Source organism: Trichoderma aggressivum (genome assembly GCF_033847375.1).
Source record: "Trichoderma aggressivum f. europaeum strain CBS 100526 chromosome Unknown scaffold_057, whole genome shotgun sequence".
Lineage (NCBI taxonomy): Eukaryota > Fungi > Ascomycota > Sordariomycetes > Hypocreales > Hypocreaceae > Trichoderma > Trichoderma aggressivum.
The window spans coordinates 866-19,659 of NW_026946423.1; the positions used below are offsets into that span (position 1 = coordinate 866).

Genomic DNA, 18,794 nt, shown 5'->3' on the forward strand with positions numbered 1-18,794 from the left:
CATGGAGATTCTTTCCCCCGTGTCTCCAGTTCGGAATTATGTGCTTTAGTAACAACTAATCATGGACATATGCAAGCTGCTATGAAAACATAATGAACGCCAGTTTTAGTCATTCAGACAAGAAATGTCTGAATAATTCGATATTGGCGGTGATGTGATCAGTAATCTGAATTAATAATCATTGTAACATGAAGCAAGATCACTAATCACTATTCCAATGACCAGTGGCCGGAAATATAACATTGTTTTATAACATAGCATAGTTGACATCCTGTTCAAAAGCCGTTACATTATATATTCAGCTTGTCGAAGTATTGAATGGAGTCAATTGAGCTGGCGTCTACACAATCTGCTACTTGGTTGGACACAATATAGCGAAATACACTTTTAACTAGGACGCAACTTGAATTTCAGCTACCAAAATGGCTGACCTGAAACTCATCTCAATCATTGGCGGAACGGGTGCTCAGGGCATCCCAGTTGTCAAAGGTTAGTAAAAGTCTCTTTCGATTTCGTTCCGAGCTAACAATGGCACTGCGTCAGCGCTCGCTGAAAGTAATCGTTACAGTGTGAGGGTCCTCACTCGAAACCGCAACTCGGCTCGAGCCCTACAGCTAGCTGCTTTGCCAAACGTTACGCTCCTTGAAGGTAGCCAAGATGACCTGGACGATCTCCATGCGGCCTTCAACGGTGCATATGGAGCATGGGTTAACCTGGATGGATTCACGCTCGGCGAGAAAAACGAACTCTTCTTCGGCATTAGAGCTTATGAAATTGCGAGACACGAGGGCGTCAAACATTATGTCTGGGCAAACACGGACTACGCAGTTCGAAAAGCAGGTTGGGATGAAAAATACCACTGGGGGCACAATGATGCGAAAGGCCGTATCGGCGACTTGATTTTGAGCCACGGCCAAGAAACCATGAAGACGACGCTCTTCACTACTGGTCCGTACATGAATATGCTCTGGGACGGCATGTACGTGCCACAGGAGCAGGATGACGGATCATTTGTTTGGGCTAATCCTGCCAGTATGTTGACTGATTCAACGTTTCTTGTTTCTGTCTTCTAATCCTTTACCAGGTGACGGGAAAATCCCCCTAATCGCACTTGAAGATGTTGGTTTCTATAACCTCTGGATCTTTGAAAACCTACAACAATCAGCCGGACTCAATCTTGAAGTCGCCACAGACCAAGTCAGCATGGTGGATATCGCAGAGACGTTTACCAGAGTCACTGGCAAGAAGGCTTTCCACAAGTGTCTGCCGCTCGAAGAATATTTAGAAAAGGCCGAACCTTACCCCAACGCGCCCGCCAACTGGGCTGCTGGTCCAAATGCGGTTCGTGACAAGTCTGCAATGACTTGGAGGGAGAATTTTACCGCATGGTGGCGATTCTGGGGCGAGGGCAAAGGTGCAACTAGAGACATGGCACTTTTGGACAGGATCTATCCCCATCGAATTAAGAGCTTGGAGGAGTGGATGAGAAAAGTCAATTACGATGGGAAACAGAAAGCGGTGCTCAAGGGCGCTGAGGATCTGAAAGCCCAAAATGCGTAGAGAATGGCTGGCTAAATGGCAATCAGGAACGGACCATTGAAAATTAGGAATGATCCCACTTAGCTAGCTGGATATATAAGATTCAATTCTCTACACTCGTTAATCGAATTCAATGGTCAATCATTCACATACTTAGAGCCAGAGCATTAGCAACAAACTTAGACTATTGACTGAACGCCAACAGATATAGCATGAGTGATATTTACACAGTTTCGAGTACTAAGGATCCCCTGAAGAAGAAAAGTCTTCAAATACCCGCTTCCTCGGATATTGGTAAGTGTTAGCAAGCATAGGATATATATGGTTACGATTTAGCTTATCTCATTCGACAGCCCTCCCTAAGAAAAGAAGAACGTCATCAATTACGTGAAGAGATTATAAGCTCCACTTGTCAATGATTTGGAGCGGATCGGTCTCTGAATTCGGATTGGGACTGGTCTACGTCTTCAGACACGCCGCAAGAGAGAAGAGCCCATTGTTTTAGTAGAATGAGATTCTCACAACTATCATCAATCCTGTATACTTAACTTTGCTAGTTTTGCATTCCTGGACCGGGGCTGCCCTGGGCCCTCCGTGCCATCTTGCTCTGTATCTAATTGCGCTGGATAATCTGGGCTCTGGTAGACATGTTGTTCATGAGAGGCGCGCCGTCCATGGGAGTCATACTCCTAAGGAGTCATGTTTTTCATAGGGGACATGATCCTTTGAGGCGTGTTTTTAGAAACTATGTTGTTGTTGGGATGCATGTTCATAGGAAGCATGTTCCTTGACGACGTAGTGTTTATATTGTTCCTGAAAACAATCTTTTGTTGTAACGGGAGGAGGTTCAGCAGGATCTTCGTCATCTTCTAAGCCACTATCACCGTCCATTTGGACCTCAATAGGCATCAGATATGATGTCCTATTGGTGACATAAAAGTAGAACTTTTGATGCTTTGAACCTGATCATTTTTTGGACTCATTGATCCCTTAGCTCCAGGTGCCTCTCCTCACTCTGTTCTTCAGAATGCCGTGAATTCTCATTAGAAGCGTAAGACGACAACCACTTATCCCAAATCTGGATAGTGCCGTCACTTAAGCCGCATACTACGAAATTCAAGTCGTGCGAGAAGGCTATTGCACGAACCGCAGCGCCTTTGCTTCCAATTAACTGTTTGCATATCCGTGTACCGAGCCCCCAAAGCTTCCTTGTTTCGTTTAACGATCCTGATGCAACAATGACAGATAAAGTTGGTGAAGCGTCGTGATCGTGTGATATTTGTTGACGTTGGCCGTTTTCAGTACTCCCGACTCTCACAGCGCCGTCTGCCGACGTCGTGCAGAAATGGCAGAAATACATTGACATCTCCGAAATGTTCAGTCTACTCAAGGAGGCGGTGTTGGGCTCTATCATGCGGTAGGTTCGTTTATCGTCATTCCACATTATAACGACACCATCCCTCGATGCTGATATCATTAAGTAGGAGTTGTGTGAAAAGGCCACGGCGTAGATGGTGGCATTATGACCCATAAGCGATCTCGAGAGCTTGCCTGTCGTTACATCCCACACCTTGAAGATTGCATCACTTGACCCAGATATTATGAGTTTTGAGTCATGCGAGAATGCCACTGCCTCCATGGTGATGTCCGATCTAGGGCCACGTAACATCTGTTGGCATCTACCTGTTGTGGTATTCCACACCCTGATGGCAGAATCATTCGATGCCGATGCTATAAGCGTTGAATCGTGTGAGAAGGCCACCGCGTTGACGATGCCATTGTGACCCTCGAGTGTTTTTTGCCATCTTCCTGTGATCCTGTCTAAGATTCTGACAGTATAATCTGATGACCCTGATGCTATAAGCGCTGAATCGTGTGAGAAGGCCACCCCCTCGATACTGCCGCCATAACCCTGAAGCGTTTGTTGATAAACATTGGGCGCGCCTCGATCAAGCAGCAACTGTCTTGCATCCCCCCAATCTCCTTCAGATGCCCACTGCAACGGCGTCTTGCCATTCACGTCCCGTGGGTTAAGATCTGTGTCGTTCCTGTCAACAAGCAGCTTCATAACAGACGTATGGCCTCTTCCTGAAGCCAGATGCAGCGGCGTGGCTCCATTCACATCTTGCGCATTTACATTCACCCTATTTGTGTCGAGAAGCAGCTTCACGACGTCTGCGTGACCATTCTCACTTGCCCAACCAAGCGCCGTCCGACCAGCTCTTATATCTCTAGAGTCAGGATCGACTTTGTTGTTCGCGAGGAGCCCCCCAACCGTGTCGGCATCTCCTCTGAAGGACGCCGAAGTAAGCACCAGCCAACTATAGTTACTTGCAGCGTCCTCGTCGTCAGATCCTGCAAGAAGCATCTTCATCGCTTCAACATCGCCATTCTTGATGGCTTCTCGCAACAATGTCCTGCCCACATCCTCATCCTTTCTCTGCGCTTCGGAATCATTTTCGTCCACATCAAAGTCGTTCAACTTCACTTCGGAATACTCGATGGGCTCGACACTTCTCAGCCGTTGATGTGCAGCTTCTAGCTCTTTGAACAAATCATCTTGAAGCTTTCTGGCTTGTGTCTGCTCCTCTGCTAGGTCGTTCATCTCGTTAGACTTGTCTTGTTCTTCCTCGATTAACATCGCCCTTCTAGCCTCGAGCTTTTTTATTTCGTCGTCGACCGTCTGTCGCTGCTCCTTGACAAATTGCAAACGCCGCCTGCGAGCTTCCGTATCGATTCTGAGCCGTTCCTCTTTCGCTTTCCCCAGCTTCCTAGATCTCAACAATTTTGTGAATTGAGCAACAGCCGCTAGCTTCTCCGTCTCTGAAGATGCATTAATAGTATCGTGCGAATCAGGCGCTTCTCCGGGCGTGAGAGACATTCTATCTCCTCCATCCTCTGAGTCTAGTGTTATGTGTAGATTGAATATCCCGTTGCTGGCGTATCCGGATATGTTTGGTAGCTCTGGGCGAAATTGTTCTGCGAGCTCTGGTAGCGGAGCATCTCTGCGGCATATCGCAGTATGAAACAGATGCTTTGCGTTGGAACCCGGCTGGCTTAATTCGAGTATAAAGAGAAAATCTGGGTATTCCGTCTTGGATTCCGGTTTGCAATAGCGACACCGCATCAAGATTCGATTAATAGCAGTATCGTCAGAATCCATTCCAGAAATCATACCTTTCTTCTTGTCCCACCAAGATGAGGGATGCACTTCCATCAACTCCAGGTGAAATTTGGCAAATGACGCATCCTCATAAAGCCAGCATTGCTGATCTGCCGTTGTATCCTTTTGACCATCTTTTTTTATTTGGATCCACTGAGTTGAAGAATCAGGTGCCGGTGCTGGACATAGTCTCAAAGAGCGCTTCTTTGGCCTGATATACTCATTTGGTGCCCCGGAGGTTGCTTTGGCCAGAGGAATTCCAACGCATTGAATTCCCTCCTTGGTTGATTTAGGACCACAATTGAGCAATCCAAACAATTCACCAGACTCAGCAATATGGAGCGGCAAGTTGATCCCAAGCCTGCCACCAAGCACATTGATTTCGCTAAAAATGCGCTCCGGCTTTCGGGCCACAATCTTTCCAGAATTTGCGAAATATGCCGGACTAACTGCGAATATCTCATCTCCAATAGTCCGATCTTGGGGGTTGGGAGGTTCGCTGTGATCCCAAGCAAGAATGGAGTCATCCCCGGTCTTCTTCATAATGAGATCCTGGAGCCGGAAGAAGGCATTTTTGCCGCCCTCTGGATATAGCATTGACATGTGTATGTCAAAGATACCTAGCAGACAGTATGCGAGATCTTCAGGCCGCGTTGTTTCTCTTCGCGCCGCCCATGACATGCGCTGTGCAACGCTTGCGTTATGTATTTTGTCGATACCTTTCAGAACCAGCCATGAGATGCCAGTGATTTTCTCAATAGTACGGCTCAGTTCAATTTTGTCGCCTATGGGTTTCCATTCTGCATTGTAAAAACGCACTTCCTTTGGTGCAAGAAGCTCTTGTAGGGTCCAACCTCTCGAAAACCATCGGCTAGTGAAGAACTTGGATTCACTATCAGAAGGTAGCTTGTCGTCCTGAGGCACATCCGATAAATAGGCATAACAGACAGAGGCATTGGCATACCAATCAAACATGGCGTTGATAGCCTCTTGCAGTTCTGAAGAGCTTGATTTGTCGATGCAGCAAGTGTCAATCCAGACATGTTTCATTTTGTTTTCTTTTTCTTCTTTGATGTTTTCCTTGATGACTAGATCACAGCATCCCTTAAACTTGATCGTCCCAATACCTGGCTTGTCAGTTATTCCTTTTCGGAGGTCATCGAAGGTAAGCTCTTCCGAATCGGTGCCCCAGGTGTGGGATAGGATGGCATATTTAGGAACTTTCTTGCCAGAGAACGTCTCCAACTTTAACGTCTCCATGTTAATCAAGCGAATCATATTGAAGCGCGTTGAAGTCTGTATTGTATCAGGGATGGGAACCAGTTTGGTGGTTCTCAAGGACAAACTTCATCGCAGCTGACCTTTTCGTCCGTAATGACGCAAGGAGAGAACGTCGTAAAGAAATATCGGCCTGAGGTGAGGTGCGATAAATTGGGCCGCCACACTGCGAGGAGAGGATGCCTTAGCAATGCCACAACAGCGTGCATGTTGGGCTGCCTCGCGCAGATCGCCATTACCCAAGCCTTTTAGCCGTACCTATCGCAGTTGTTATATAATCAGGCCATTTCAAGGACCAAATATCTGAGGCATGGCAGAGGAATTACAGCTGCAGAGTGATATGGTAGGCTGGGAGATAATAATTAATTAGACAAGTGTGACGAACCGGTATCTATAGGTTAGTATAATGTAAATATAGTAGATGTTTGAAGAACTAGATATATATTTTTAACCAAGCAAGCAATGCTTGTAATACTCAATAAACGGCTCTCTGGTGCTCTCATATGTTCATTCTATGTAGATGGTTCTAAATGATAAGTTGCACTCTGATGCCTCTCCTTGCATGAAACCGTGCACATATGCTCCGCCCACAAGCCTCCATCGCCCTTCGTGCGAGGGCGATGGACGCAACAGTAGGGGCACCCTAGAGCCGGGAACAATCCACACAGAGTCACCTGCTTTCATCGACTGCGAGCCAACTCCCATGAAGCCCTTTGCAGTGCTAAATAAGCGCAGAAGCAGTGAATGAGAATAACAACTGTGGAACTTGGGGGCCTTGTTCGATTCTTCTTTAACAACGGACTCATCAAGCTGCTCGGGGCCTCGTGCGGCCCTGCGGCCACGAATCCAGCTCCAAAACTCATTTCTTAAATCAGATGAAGGGAATTTGCCGCTCATGTCCGTGTTCGTAATTAAGCATCTCCAAAAGACGTCCTGCCGCTGTTCTTTAGTAGGGTAGAGCTCTTCGGTCTCATTGAGGATATCCAGCCATTTCACGAATGGCATGCCTCTATCCACCTCTGCTTTCGTCTCCCCCGTCTTGGTGACAGCGTCGAGTTTGGCTGCCCTGAATGTCAGAATATTTTCATCCGAAATGTTGGGCTTCACATAAGCTTCTGTGCCGGCAGCAGCATCAAAGCGCTCATAGCCCGTTATTCCAAGACCCAAGGTACCCTTGACACTCCAATCCGGAACCCAACTGGGCAACGAAGCGATGCTCTGAAAGTCTTGGCCCTCGACGTGTGCAAGGAGCAAGAGATCAGAAGTATGTTCCAAGATGTACTTTGCAATGTCAATATACGCCCTTCGCACATCTCTCTCATAACGTGGATACAAGGGAGAATCAGGCTCGGCGTCCTCTAGCTCCAAAGCAGCCTTGTGGATTCCGAGAAGACCGTAGACCTTGTCATGCCCTCTGACAGAATCCCAGGTGCGAAACCTGATGAGGCTATGCAATAGTATGGCGCTGTCTCTGTTGGAATGTTTCCCAACCGCAGCGAGTTTAACCAGATCTCTCCTCACGGCAGCCATTTTCGCGGGATTCTTGTATGGCAACTCCTGCAGTTCAAGGCCGGCTGCATGAAATTCTGTGGCTAGGTAGTGAGACACTTCTGTAATGTCATCCCATTTGAACACGTAGGAACCACATATCACGGTAGCTTCCTGGGAAAGGACCACCTCTTGAACAACCCATACTCGGGTAAACCAAGTTCTGTTAAAAAAGGAGGCCAAGGCTGACAATTGCTGTTGCTTGAGCTCGTCAACTATGGCTTGGTGGTCTGTTGACTCTGTTCCACTAGCATTCGCCCTACTACTAGTTGGTTAGCCGTGGACATCGGTGTAACGTCTCCTCTTCCGTGGACGGAGGCTGCAATTATGAGAGGTATTGAAAAGCGTCACAAGGAAATTGGATTACTGAGAAACTAGGAAAGCAGCGGACCTACTGGGATCTGGCAAACTTTTCTATGAAGGTGCGTGCTCGTTCAGTATGTTCGTCCGCTTTGCCTAGCCAAATAATCACCTTTTTCGCCTGCCGGTAAATCTCCGCCATCAAATTAACTTGCTGGTTTTGTTCTTCGCTCCCCTGGCCGATACAAATAGCATCTATCCATAATTCCGTGCAATTGCCGTCGTGTAGGAGCTGCTGTAGACAGTCAAAGAGGTTTTGCGTCACCAGAATCGACTCTCCATTGCAGTTGATACGACACGTCGGGGTACCGTCTATCCCTCTTGCTGCAGCCTCACGACTCGGAGGGCCCCACGTGTAGGAAAGTGCATTGTAAGATGGGCCATCGTCGAGATTTACCACTCGAAGGCTGAGCTGGATCCCAGCTTCAATTTGAGGCTGAGGCGCCGACACAGCCTCGATGTTGAGGATGCGAATCGACCTTGGCGAAGTGAGGGGCAGGTCCCTATAGAGACTTGAAGCCATCGTACGGAGCGAAGAAAACACCGCCGATCTGCCGTATAAAACTGTACGTGATAGGCGGCGCCGTAATTTCTGCCCCCTGTGGTGCATGTGGTTTGCACTATCAGTCAGTGGTGGTAAGTAAATGTGTTTATGAGGAATTAAAGCTTGTGACTGTGCTGAAATATAAGCCTAAATAATCTCAGTAGTGGGAGTATGTGGGATCCTCGCAAGCGGAGGTCGAAAAAAGCGACACCAGAAAAGGAATAAGTGCGTACGCTCAGCAATTAATATAACCACCTAGTTGGCTCATTGAGTACCTCAGTTGTGTTTGTAAAAGAACGCCTACTTGACGGCACCCGATTTGTATTGTATAATTATAATAGTAGTTCCTAGAGAAGATGAATGTAGTAGCATTTACTAAAGAAGTGTAAATATGGTAGCACTTACAAAAGAAAGATAGATGCAGTAGGAAAATCTTGAGGAAATACAACTGTAGTAACGGATAATTAAAGAATTGGTGTGTGATTTAACACTCAGTTTTCTGGCCTCCGCTTGCCTGGTATCGCCTTGTACGGTGTATCCAAGTTGCAACCACACAGGTATCGTACATTCTCGCGCCATGGTGCCAGCATATATATATCGCAGTGATTAATGTACAGCTACCGCAGCCACATAAATAAGAATATCCCATCTTGGCCCTTTCCCCCCTTTTTATACAGTGATTTTACCTACTCATCTACATCTCTATTTGCATAAATTATCGGGTGCCCTCTTGCTTTATACGGTACCTTTACTATACGTCAAGTGCGTACCCTCAATACCTAGCACCGCGGCATATAGCATACAGTACCGCTACGGTGCTGGCACTCATTGCACCGTGGTAACATGGTAACAGACCCTTACTATCTTCAACTACGGCTTCTGGGCTTTAACCTTTGTGTTTCAACATGATACGAATCTGGGCTGTGATGATAAACAATAAAGACGAAGCCGAATGGATGAAGATGCGGTGGGCTCACGTGACAATGTCCAGGCTGAGATAACTAGGCAGCCGGGCCCTTTCTTCACTTCGAAATATACAGTCTTATCAGAACAAAACCGCATCAAATCTCGCCAGGCACCGCACGGATGTGCATATACTTCTCGAAATCGCGATTCCTGTGAGAATTACTGCAGTCCAGACTCGGCAGGCAGTGGTTGACGGTTGTAGAGCGACTTTTTGCCTCGGTGTTGTTATAGCGATATCATTGCTTCCAGGTTGGAACGGAGGCGATAACAGAGCCGAGATGTCGAGCCATTCGCTGAATTACTCGACTTTATCGGGGTACTTTGAACATGACGAACAACCAGAAGGGCCGCAATTCCGAGCAGTGAGTCGAAACCCCTTTCCCTTGATTGCTATTTACAAAGTGGCCAACTACTGTGACAGACAACTCTACCTGGATTCGGGCTCATCGATAGCGCGTATGACACAGACAGAGATTTGGAACATGGGCAAACGCAATGGGAGCGTTTCATGCACTTTCTCGACCACCTTAACAAAGAAGCAGATGGCCAAGCCCGATACAAGTTAATCTTTGTGATTCGACATGGTCAAGGCTTCCACAATGTCAAGGAAGCACAAGTCGGCAGAGCGGACTGGGAGGTAAGGAAAACATCCGCTAGGACAATATGAACAGGTGCGCTAACTATGCCTGCAGGCCAAATGGGCTTTGCTAGACGGTGATGATGAGATGACCTGGGCCAACGCGAGACTGACGGAAAAGGGTAAATCCCAAGCGCTCAAACTCAAGGCGACGCTGGAAAGTGATGTCCGGGAGATGAAAGTTCCACTGCCAGGGAAATGCTATACCAGTCCCCTGGCTCGGTGCCTGGAGACAACTCGACTTGCCTTTTCAGGTCTTGAGTGGCCGACGGATCAGCCTTTCAAGCCGATGGTCAAGGAAGCCCTCCGCGAGAGGTTGGGGAGACACACATGCGATCGACGCAGCAGCCGCTCCTGGATAGAGAGCAATTATGCCGAGTTTGAGATTGAGTCGGGCTTTGCTGAGCAAGACGAACTTTGGCAACCAGACTACCGAGAAACAGCTGACGAGCAAGTCGTGCGAGTCAAGCAACTATTGGACGACATATTTAACAGTGAGGAAAGTACCGTGATCTCTTTAACGGCTCATTCAGGGACTATCCGAGCACTTTACGGTCTGACCGGACACAAGGAGGTCTGGGTGGCTGCGGGGGCAATTGTACCTCTTTTAGTAGTAGCAAAGCCGCAGTAAATAGGAACAATAAATATGAGTTTAAGGATGATCTCTTCAATACCAAGTCTATAATGACACTAATTTTCGCATAAAACACTGAATTGTAACCCAAGTATAGGCTTCACCGAGACGGGGAAAAAATAACGACTGTTTTATATGACCTCCACATAATATTTGCTTACACGCCAGAGATACAGCACGCATCTGCTTTCTGCTCTGAATCTCCTGTGTATAAAACACTCTTATTCTTGTCTTGAGTCGACACAGGCACGTCTAAGCCCGGGTTGCCTGTAAAAAAGTTCACTGGCTTGAGACCTACCGTCATTTTCTCACTCGGCATAACAGGCCAATCTTCAATCCGAGGATTGTGTGTTGATCCAAAAGTATGCCAAACGACAATATCTGCGTTCCTAACGGATTTAGAAGAGCCCATGGCATTTCTCTTCTGAATACCTGAAGCAATGCCATCGCCACCAGAAGACTGCATCGTATATCTACCCGATGGGAAATGGTCGTCGTCTTCATAATGAGTGACCCAGACAGCATGCCGGCCAAATTCAGATCTTTTTGCATGATACGAGTCTGCATGTGAAAGTAGCATCTGGCTCGGCTGTGGAAGCAACTTGAATCCGACGGGTGTTCCCGTGATTGGGTTGATCTTGTTTTCGTTGATACACTTGAAGACGCGGCCTTTGCTAATATCCAGATCGAAACCGCCCTCCTTCTCCACGTACTGATTCACAGTGTGATAACCCACTCCAAAGGGGTTATCGATTGCCGGATCATCGATTGGCAAAGGATGAGATTCTTCAATCAACAACGTGTTTTGATGACCATCGACGGCTGGATCAATCCGAAGACTGAATAGGTGTTGATGATACGGCGCCAACACGCCTGGTGCGACTACTGTGCCATATGGAACGTTGTCTTTTTGATCTAGGTGATGCGGCACGGTGGACAGGATGCCAGTTGCCCGAACTTCATAGAATATGGATGCATCTTGAGCGAATTGGAACGCAAAAATGTATTCATAATTGCTGACTGTGATGATCGTCTGCAACACGAGGATGCGCGATCGAGTAACGACTGCATTGCCAGTACGAAAGTTTGTGTGCTTCCATAGGATTCCGTCATCTTGTTCGTGACAGCAAACAACATTGGGCAGCTTCATAGGCTCTCCGGATTGCGTATTATGCCAAGCATCAAAATACGTGATGGTACCTAGACAATCACAGCCAAGCTGCAAGTTATTAGCGTTTATGCCGGCACCATCGTTGCCGAGGTCGAAAGCAGCCTTTCGTGGATATGGAGCTCGTGGGTCGCCGTAAGGAACAAACATTTCTGCCAGGGAGAGGCGGTAGAAAAGACTCCGGCCATCATACCGTATGTCATGGAGCGTCAGGCCCTCTCGATAGTTGAAACCGACGCGAAAACTCCATTTCTCCCAGTTCAGCAGATTGCCTTGAATCTGAAACGACGGGCCGTCTGGCTGTATCACCTGGTAGGGCTTTGTGGTTGATCGTGGCTTGGGCCGTAGATCAGGATGGTATTCGCTGGATGACGCTTCATGTATTTTGCGGCGATCAAAAGGGCGATCTTCGTTATTAATCTTTTCATCTTTTGCTCCAGGCAGGCGATAGACTCGAAGAACTTGCAGTTGCTCCGATATCTCGGCACATATGTCGAGAGGATAAGCGTAATAGTTGACATCAGGATGATCGAAATGACGGCAGTAGAACCAGCACTTGTTCAACAATACATTAGCATTCAATAGAGACAGGTGATCATAATGGGCTTCTCACCATAGTGATGCGCTCAGACATATCATTGGCGCCATCTGTTGCATATGCCCACGGCTCAACAATTGCCGTTGATCCCGGCGGGAGATTTAGCTTGCGAATCTCCTCCTGCACTTGCTCATCAGCTAGACAGACAGCTTCTACCTCTTTCATGTATGCCGCATCGATATATGAATGCTTTCCGATAAGATGATTCTGTCCTATAATCTTGCCTTCATCGAGATTGACAAAGAGTTGATGCAATTCGTGTTTGCCAGCTTGAGGCTTGACCAGCGCTTCGACCCGTGCGCAGCGCGAGGGCCTCCTTCTCTCCGCCTCATTGCGATGCTCACGCTCGAGAAAGTCCATCATCTCAGCTTTGGGCGGTTCCTTGAGAGTGATTACTCGGAAATTGAGACCCTGGCCATCGAATGCGGGCCGTACAATGTCTGCGGCCTGTCATCATGTCTGTCAGTGTCATTTTGTGTGAGAAAGTTGCAAAGGACATACCCGGCTGATCTCTTCAGGCCGCAGCGGGTCAAAGGGATGGATATATGTTGCCATGATGATGTGAAGAGACAGTACAAGTAAATGTACGCTGGGTTAAAGTTGAACACTGAGATAGACAATGGTGGATAGTAGAGGAATTATGGCAGCTTTTGTACTCGTCTCGACCACTGCAGATCGGATAGTACTGAGCTTCTTATATGTAAGCAACGGTATCTCCAGGTTGGCGTTTCATTCCCACAAGGGCATCCTCCGAGTCACGGTCCTATGAAGCTGCTGTTGACCATTCATCAACCAGACCAGAGTCAAGCTGATTAGTTCGCTCGAGATTTCCTTTAGTGATCGCTGATGCAGTAACCAGCTCCAACATCCACTGTAATTGAACACTTGACCTCCAAAGGCTTCATCTCCGGGCTCGGCATCTTGGCTGCAACTCTCTGCCCAGGTACCCCTCACCATTCCAAGACAGCTTAGTTGTCACGCTACCGTCTGGAGCCCACAAGTCGTAACCTCTAAAGGCAAATAACAGGAACTCATAACCTCCAAAGGAAAGGTTCCGCCGTAACTATTTTTTTTTTCAACAGTCTGTCGGAATACATCACCTCTAAAGGAAACCTTGCAAGAAATTGCCTCAGATAACCCCGCCAACAAGCAAAGACGCTGCCTTGAGACCGAGCTCTGTTTAAGACATGTAGTTATGCTGTAATAACACAAAGTGTGAGCTCCTACTCTATACCATACAGTCTTTCTCAATCAACAAGTGAGAAGTGAATGGACATTGCTAAACACTTCATCCAACCGTACATTAAACCCTTTCAAACACCGGCATATACTCCAGCGGGCATTTCACTTGAACCGTTTGTCCTCCTGTCAATGTCTCGCCATCCGCATTCTTCCACTTTGCTCCCTTTGGCAAATACACCTCCATCTCCGTCACACCAGGCTTCAGAACCGGACAGCACAAGTACTTATCGCCAAACATGTACTGCTTACCGACTTCCCAACACTTTTTATCCTCTGGAAACTCGTAAAACAGAGTCCTCATCACGGGACTACCCTTTTCATGAGCCGCCTCCATGAGCCTTCTTGTGTATGGCCTCATCGTTTCGCGAAGAGCCATGTACTTTTCGCAAATGCCGTAAATCTCTTCACCATAAGACCACACCTCGTTATCAGCGCCACTCAGACACGTCGCTCCGCCAGTCGTGCCGTGCTGGGGCTGATGCGGCTCTCGATCACCGTGAAGTCGAAAGACGGGGCAAAAAGCACCCCATTGAAACCAGCGAACAAACAGCTCCCGGAAAGCCGGGTCCTTGGGGTCACCCCCGTGGAAGCCGCCAATGTCCGTGGTCCACCATGGGATTCCCGCGATGCCCATGTGAAGCCCTGCTGCGAGCTGGTTGCTGAAGCTCGACCACGAGGACGCGATATCGCCGCTCCAGACTAGGGCGCCGTATTTCTGGCTGCCGGCCCATGCACAGCGGACCAGGTTGACAATCTGTTCATGGCCTTCTTTCCTGAGGCCTTCGTAAAAGCCTCGCGAATATGAAACGGGGTAGATGTTGCCAATGCTGAGGTTAGAGCCAAGATGGTACCTGAAGTTGTCGAAATCGTAAGCCGAGTACTCGGGCTCCGCCTCATCCAACCAAAACACCTTGATCCCTTTGCTGTAATAGTTCTTCTTTACTTTATCCCAAACGTACTCTCTTGCCTTTGGGTTCGTCGCATCAAAGTGGATGGTGTCACCCTGAAAGTCCATGCCGATGCGGATGCCACGGTCCGTACGAATGAGATAGCCCCCTTCGACCATTTCTTGGAAATTCTCCGAGCGCTTGTCCACGGTCGGCCAGATGGAAACCATCAGCTCAACCTTCATCTCTTCAAGTTCCCGGATCATCGCGTCTGGATCCGGCCAGTACGTGGGATCAAACTTCCACTCGCCCTGCATCGGCCAATGGAAGAAGTCAATCACAATAAGATCCAGAGGCAGTCTTCTTCGCTTGTACTCTCGAGCAACTGCAAGGAGCTCTTCCTGCGTCTGGTAGCGCAGCTTGCATTGCCAGAACCCAAGTCCATACTCTGGCATCATGGGAACCTTGCCGGTCGCATTGGCGTAGGCCTCTTCGATCTCTGCCGGGCTGTCACCTGCCACCACCCAATAGTCCAATGTCGTGGTAGAGTACGCCTCAAAAGTCATAATGTTGCGGCCGAGGACGGCACGTCCCACACCGGGATTGTTCCAGAGGAGGCCGTAGCCAAGAGATGAGAGCGCAAACGGCACGCTTGCTTGGGAGTTGCGGTGAGCGAGTTCAAGGTCGTGGCCCTTTAGGTCAAAAAATGGCTGTTGATATTGGCCCATGCCATAGATCTTTTCGTCGGGGTCAACACTCTCGAAGCGCATTGTGAGGTGAAAGCTGTCCGTGCCGAGGATGCCTTTGAAGTCACGAGCCTCAATCTCAATCGCACTGCACTTGGCATCGAGCACGTCCTTGCGGTTCCGAGTATATTCTTCGAGCAGTAATTCTCCCTTGGAATTCCACACTGTGATTTTCCCCGCCTTGGTTACAATGGCCTTGATTTTGCCATTGACAATGGTGCCGGCGCTTTCGGTAATCTCAATGCTGGATTTTGATAATGCAGGCGATTGGAGTGCCCAGCTCTGCTCCGACATGGACGGCAGCTTGGTTGCGCGAATTCTCAGGGAGTTTTCACCCCATGGCTCGATCCAAAGAGTTTCGGCATCATAAGTATATACCAAGCGATTTTCCTGGGAGAATAACATTGTGAACTGGTGAGTTGTCTCTTCCCCTTCTCCCTTGGGCCTTTGGTGTCTTTGGAATCTCCGGTCTACAACTTATAACAGTCTATGAGCTGAAACAAGAGGATGAATAACAAGAATACCGCGGGCAGGAATTATAAGAGGAGAAACCGAAGCGCGTCTCGATTATTGGCTGGACTTACAAAGTGAATGGATAACACATCCGGCGGGAATATCAGCATGGCGGCTATAGTGGCTGCATCCATCTCTCCACACCACCGGAGCAACTCCTTCAGAGGCAAAGATTTCCTCTGGATGCTGGAGGTATCTCACAAAAGCTCGACCATTCCCCGATCAAGTCCGTACACTGCCCCTCATCAAGGCTCCCCGAAACTCATCCCAGTTCCCTGTGTCAACCCCCACCCCCACCGGAGTTTTGGCGGAGCCCGCGTCCTGGGATTCTCCGTCCTTGTATGATGCGGAGATAGTGAGGCCAATATTAGCGATATGATGGGTCTTTCGAGACGGGACTTCTTCTAGTTCCAAATTAGAGAGCCCGGCTGTGTCATTCCCGGTGGGGTATGACAGTCCAAGGGATGGGGACAGCGTTATTAACGTCTAGCTGGAGACATGCATCCTGTTTAGACGCAGCCTGATCACGTTGATGTCTGTCATTCCCCTTATTGGCTACCACCCAGGCAATTGGAATCAGTACCTCGAGTAATGTCCCGGCTATTTCTTGAGCAAGACCAAGGGGGCCAAGGCTGATACTGGCACTAACTGGACTGACAGCAAGAGAGAGATGTACTCGTATGCTGGCTGTTTCCAGTCTATCCCGGTGTAATACACTACTCAACAGCCCATGCGACAGGAAGAGATGTGCCTAGGGCATTTTTGCGTCTACGGAGTATCGGAATTGTCTCTAGGTCATGTACTGACCCTGAACTAGGTAGCTAGTTCCAGAGAATTCGTAAGCGTAGGCAGTCGAGTTCGTCGGCGGATCCAGCGTGATGATGAGCTGTTTCAGTATCGTTAATCAGTCAAGATGATCCATGTGCAATGGCTTGCGAAAGACGTACCTCATTCGCGGTATAGGAGTAATTGGTCGTACCGAGATCAACACGGCCGTCAACCTCTCCTTCTGGACCATTCCAATCGAGCCGGTAAACATGGACATTGATGCTTCCATTTTCCTCGAGACCTATCTGGCTGAGGTTGGTGACCCTGATATCATGTGGCGCCTGGATCGTCCTGGTACCAGCCAAGATCTTGATGTCGTTATTCTGACGGATAGCAAACGCATCGAACTGGGTGTCGGAAGAGGCCGTAGTCACGAGCCTCTCGCCACTCATCCCAGCATAGTAGTGGTATACTTGCCACTCGCCGTTGGGATAGTACCTATGTACCGTTGTTGCTGTATACAAGATTAGCCATCCAATTATGAAGATCAGAGCCGCTACCCAGTTGGCGCGTAAAGCACGGATGTCATGTCGCTCCATCTGGGATAGGTTCCAGGCTGCATTTGCTGGGTTCTGCTCCGATGGCCAGGCATATTCGTTGTTGTCGATCGGCCTCGTCGGCGCACCAAGTTGAGCGAGCAGTGTGTTGAAATCGGGCACATTCAAGTCTGGACACGGCTCCCACGAGCCGATCTGATGCCAGGAGTAGTGATCAGGCACGGTGTTGTTACCGACAATGGATGGCAGCCAGGTGAGCCAGTTTTCATTCTGGAGGCCAGGCGCATTGGCCATGGCTGGGCCACTGATCAGGGTTCCGCGTAGTCCTGCTCTGCGCGAGTGATTGGCTCTATTGAACAACATGCTAGAATGCGTACCTCACAAGCACAGTGGCACGGTTCCAGTACTCGAGGAATTGGTCCCAGCTGCGGGGCCAGAAACCTGACCCGTCAGGCTCATTCCAGAGATCAATGATGAGGCCATCCAGCATGTCAGTTTCCACCAGATCAGACACGACTTGGGTCCAAAAGGCCTCCATCTCGGTCCACTCTCCATTGTCACCGGGGAACGGAGAGGCTGAGCCCGAGCCGCCGTCTGCACCCCACATGTCGTGAGGTAAGAGGACGAACTCTCCGCCATACTTGCGCGTGGTACGGTAGTTTGACAAGGCCGATTGGAATCGTGCTGTGTAACCGCCGAGGCCACCAGGCCTGAATGCTTCTCCACAACCGGGAATCGGGAACCGGCAAAGCGGATAACGCTGTCATGGTCGTTCCAATGAAAGCTTCAGGCCCTGGTTCGCCTCCCCCGCGCTGCTCTTGACCTCCGCCCCCACCGGAAATTTGTACAAACTGCTCGCAGTGCCCAAGGTAATTCTGTGGATCTCGCGTGGTGCAGTCAAGATGAATTCAGGGATCGAGCAGAGGAAGCCACGCACAAGGTGCACAGAGACTGTCGAAGAAAACAAAACGACGGAATCGAAACAAGCTGGGCATTTTCGTTGCATCAACAATGGCAGATGCCGTCCATCCAAATCCCCCGCCAACCTCCCCGCCAAATCCATCAACCATCCAGCCAACATTGAACCCACCAAACTCCCTGCAGTATAGCGGCGTGCGGCGTCGGTCGTGTGGAGCGGGATCGTATCGTATGCGGTACTCGCAAGATCTAGTGCAGCGCTGGTTTGTTAGTGCAGCGACAGTGCAGATGCTGGATTGCACGCGCTGATTGACTGGCTGACCTTGTGAAGACCTCAGCCTGGCAGTTGGTGATGGACACGATTGAGATGAAGGAGATTGAGGAATCTTGGCGGGAGAACGGAAAGCCTACGATTGCCTGCTGGTGCCTGAGGCCGCAAAATGTACAAATGAAAAAGTACCCAGTACCTATGGTCGCTCGGTAAAAGTCGAGCCACACGTGTACTGCTACAGTAAATGCCTTGAGAATACCATCCAGTCGGCAGCATTTGTAGCGTCTGCAAGCCTTTCACCCATCCGGAAAGAATACTATTGCACCCATTGCCTTGGAGGAAGATATACTGTAAGAGCAGAAATGCACTTGGACAGCGATTTTTTTTTTTTGGTTCATGAACATTACAGGGTAGGCGGTCTTAATCATGGTGTGTGTCGATAAGAAATCCAAGCACC

At 48.8% G+C, this 18,794-nt stretch overlaps 6 protein-coding genes across 6 annotated transcripts; 2 read left to right on the forward strand and 4 right to left on the reverse strand.

Annotated features, from left to right (window-relative positions):
- Window positions 1-422: 422 nt before the first annotated feature.
- On the forward strand, window positions 423-1,560 carry Triagg1_9647 (uncharacterized protein; the record flags this gene model as incomplete). The annotated part of the gene is made up of 3 exons (XM_062904628.1): window positions 423-489; window positions 544-1,032; window positions 1,085-1,560. 3 exons carry the CDS (start codon window positions 423-425, stop codon window positions 1,558-1,560), a joined length of 1,032 nt encoding a protein of 343 aa, XP_062751335.1.
- Window positions 1,561-2,518: 958 nt separating this feature from the next.
- On the reverse strand, window positions 2,519-5,980 carry Triagg1_9648 (uncharacterized protein; the record flags this gene model as incomplete). Its single annotated transcript, XM_062904629.1, has 1 exon — window positions 2,519-5,980. The coding sequence occupies one exon, from the start codon at window positions 5,978-5,980 to the stop codon at window positions 2,519-2,521; it is 3,462 nt and encodes a 1,153-aa protein (XP_062751336.1).
- A 507-nt stretch (window positions 5,981-6,487) lies between these two features.
- Window positions 6,488-8,411, reverse strand: Triagg1_9649 (uncharacterized protein; the record flags this gene model as incomplete). The annotated part of the gene is made up of 2 exons (XM_062904630.1): window positions 6,488-7,790; window positions 7,924-8,411. The coding sequence occupies 2 exons, from the start codon at window positions 8,409-8,411 to the stop codon at window positions 6,488-6,490; spliced, it is 1,791 nt and encodes a 596-aa protein (XP_062751337.1).
- Window positions 8,412-9,676: 1,265 nt separating this feature from the next.
- Triagg1_9650 (uncharacterized protein) lies at window positions 9,677-10,666 on the forward strand (the record flags this gene model as incomplete). The annotated part of the gene is made up of 3 exons (XM_062904631.1): window positions 9,677-9,760; window positions 9,820-10,035; window positions 10,091-10,666. 3 exons carry the CDS (start codon window positions 9,677-9,679, stop codon window positions 10,664-10,666), a joined length of 876 nt encoding a protein of 291 aa, XP_062751338.1.
- A 160-nt stretch (window positions 10,667-10,826) lies between these two features.
- Window positions 10,827-12,990, reverse strand: Triagg1_9651 (uncharacterized protein; the record flags this gene model as incomplete). Its single annotated transcript, XM_062904632.1, has 3 exons — window positions 10,827-12,392; window positions 12,451-12,882; window positions 12,937-12,990. The coding sequence occupies 3 exons, from the start codon at window positions 12,988-12,990 to the stop codon at window positions 10,827-10,829; spliced, it is 2,052 nt and encodes a 683-aa protein (XP_062751339.1).
- Window positions 12,991-13,738: 748 nt separating this feature from the next.
- On the reverse strand, window positions 13,739-17,755 carry Triagg1_9652 (CAZyme family GH31; the record flags this gene model as incomplete). Its single annotated transcript, XM_062904633.1, has 6 exons — window positions 13,739-15,780; window positions 15,895-16,009; window positions 16,058-16,227; window positions 16,631-16,709; window positions 16,771-17,479; window positions 17,526-17,755. 6 exons carry the CDS (start codon window positions 17,753-17,755, stop codon window positions 13,739-13,741), a joined length of 3,345 nt encoding a protein of 1,114 aa, XP_062751340.1.
- Window positions 17,756-18,794: the final 1,039 nt, after the last annotated feature.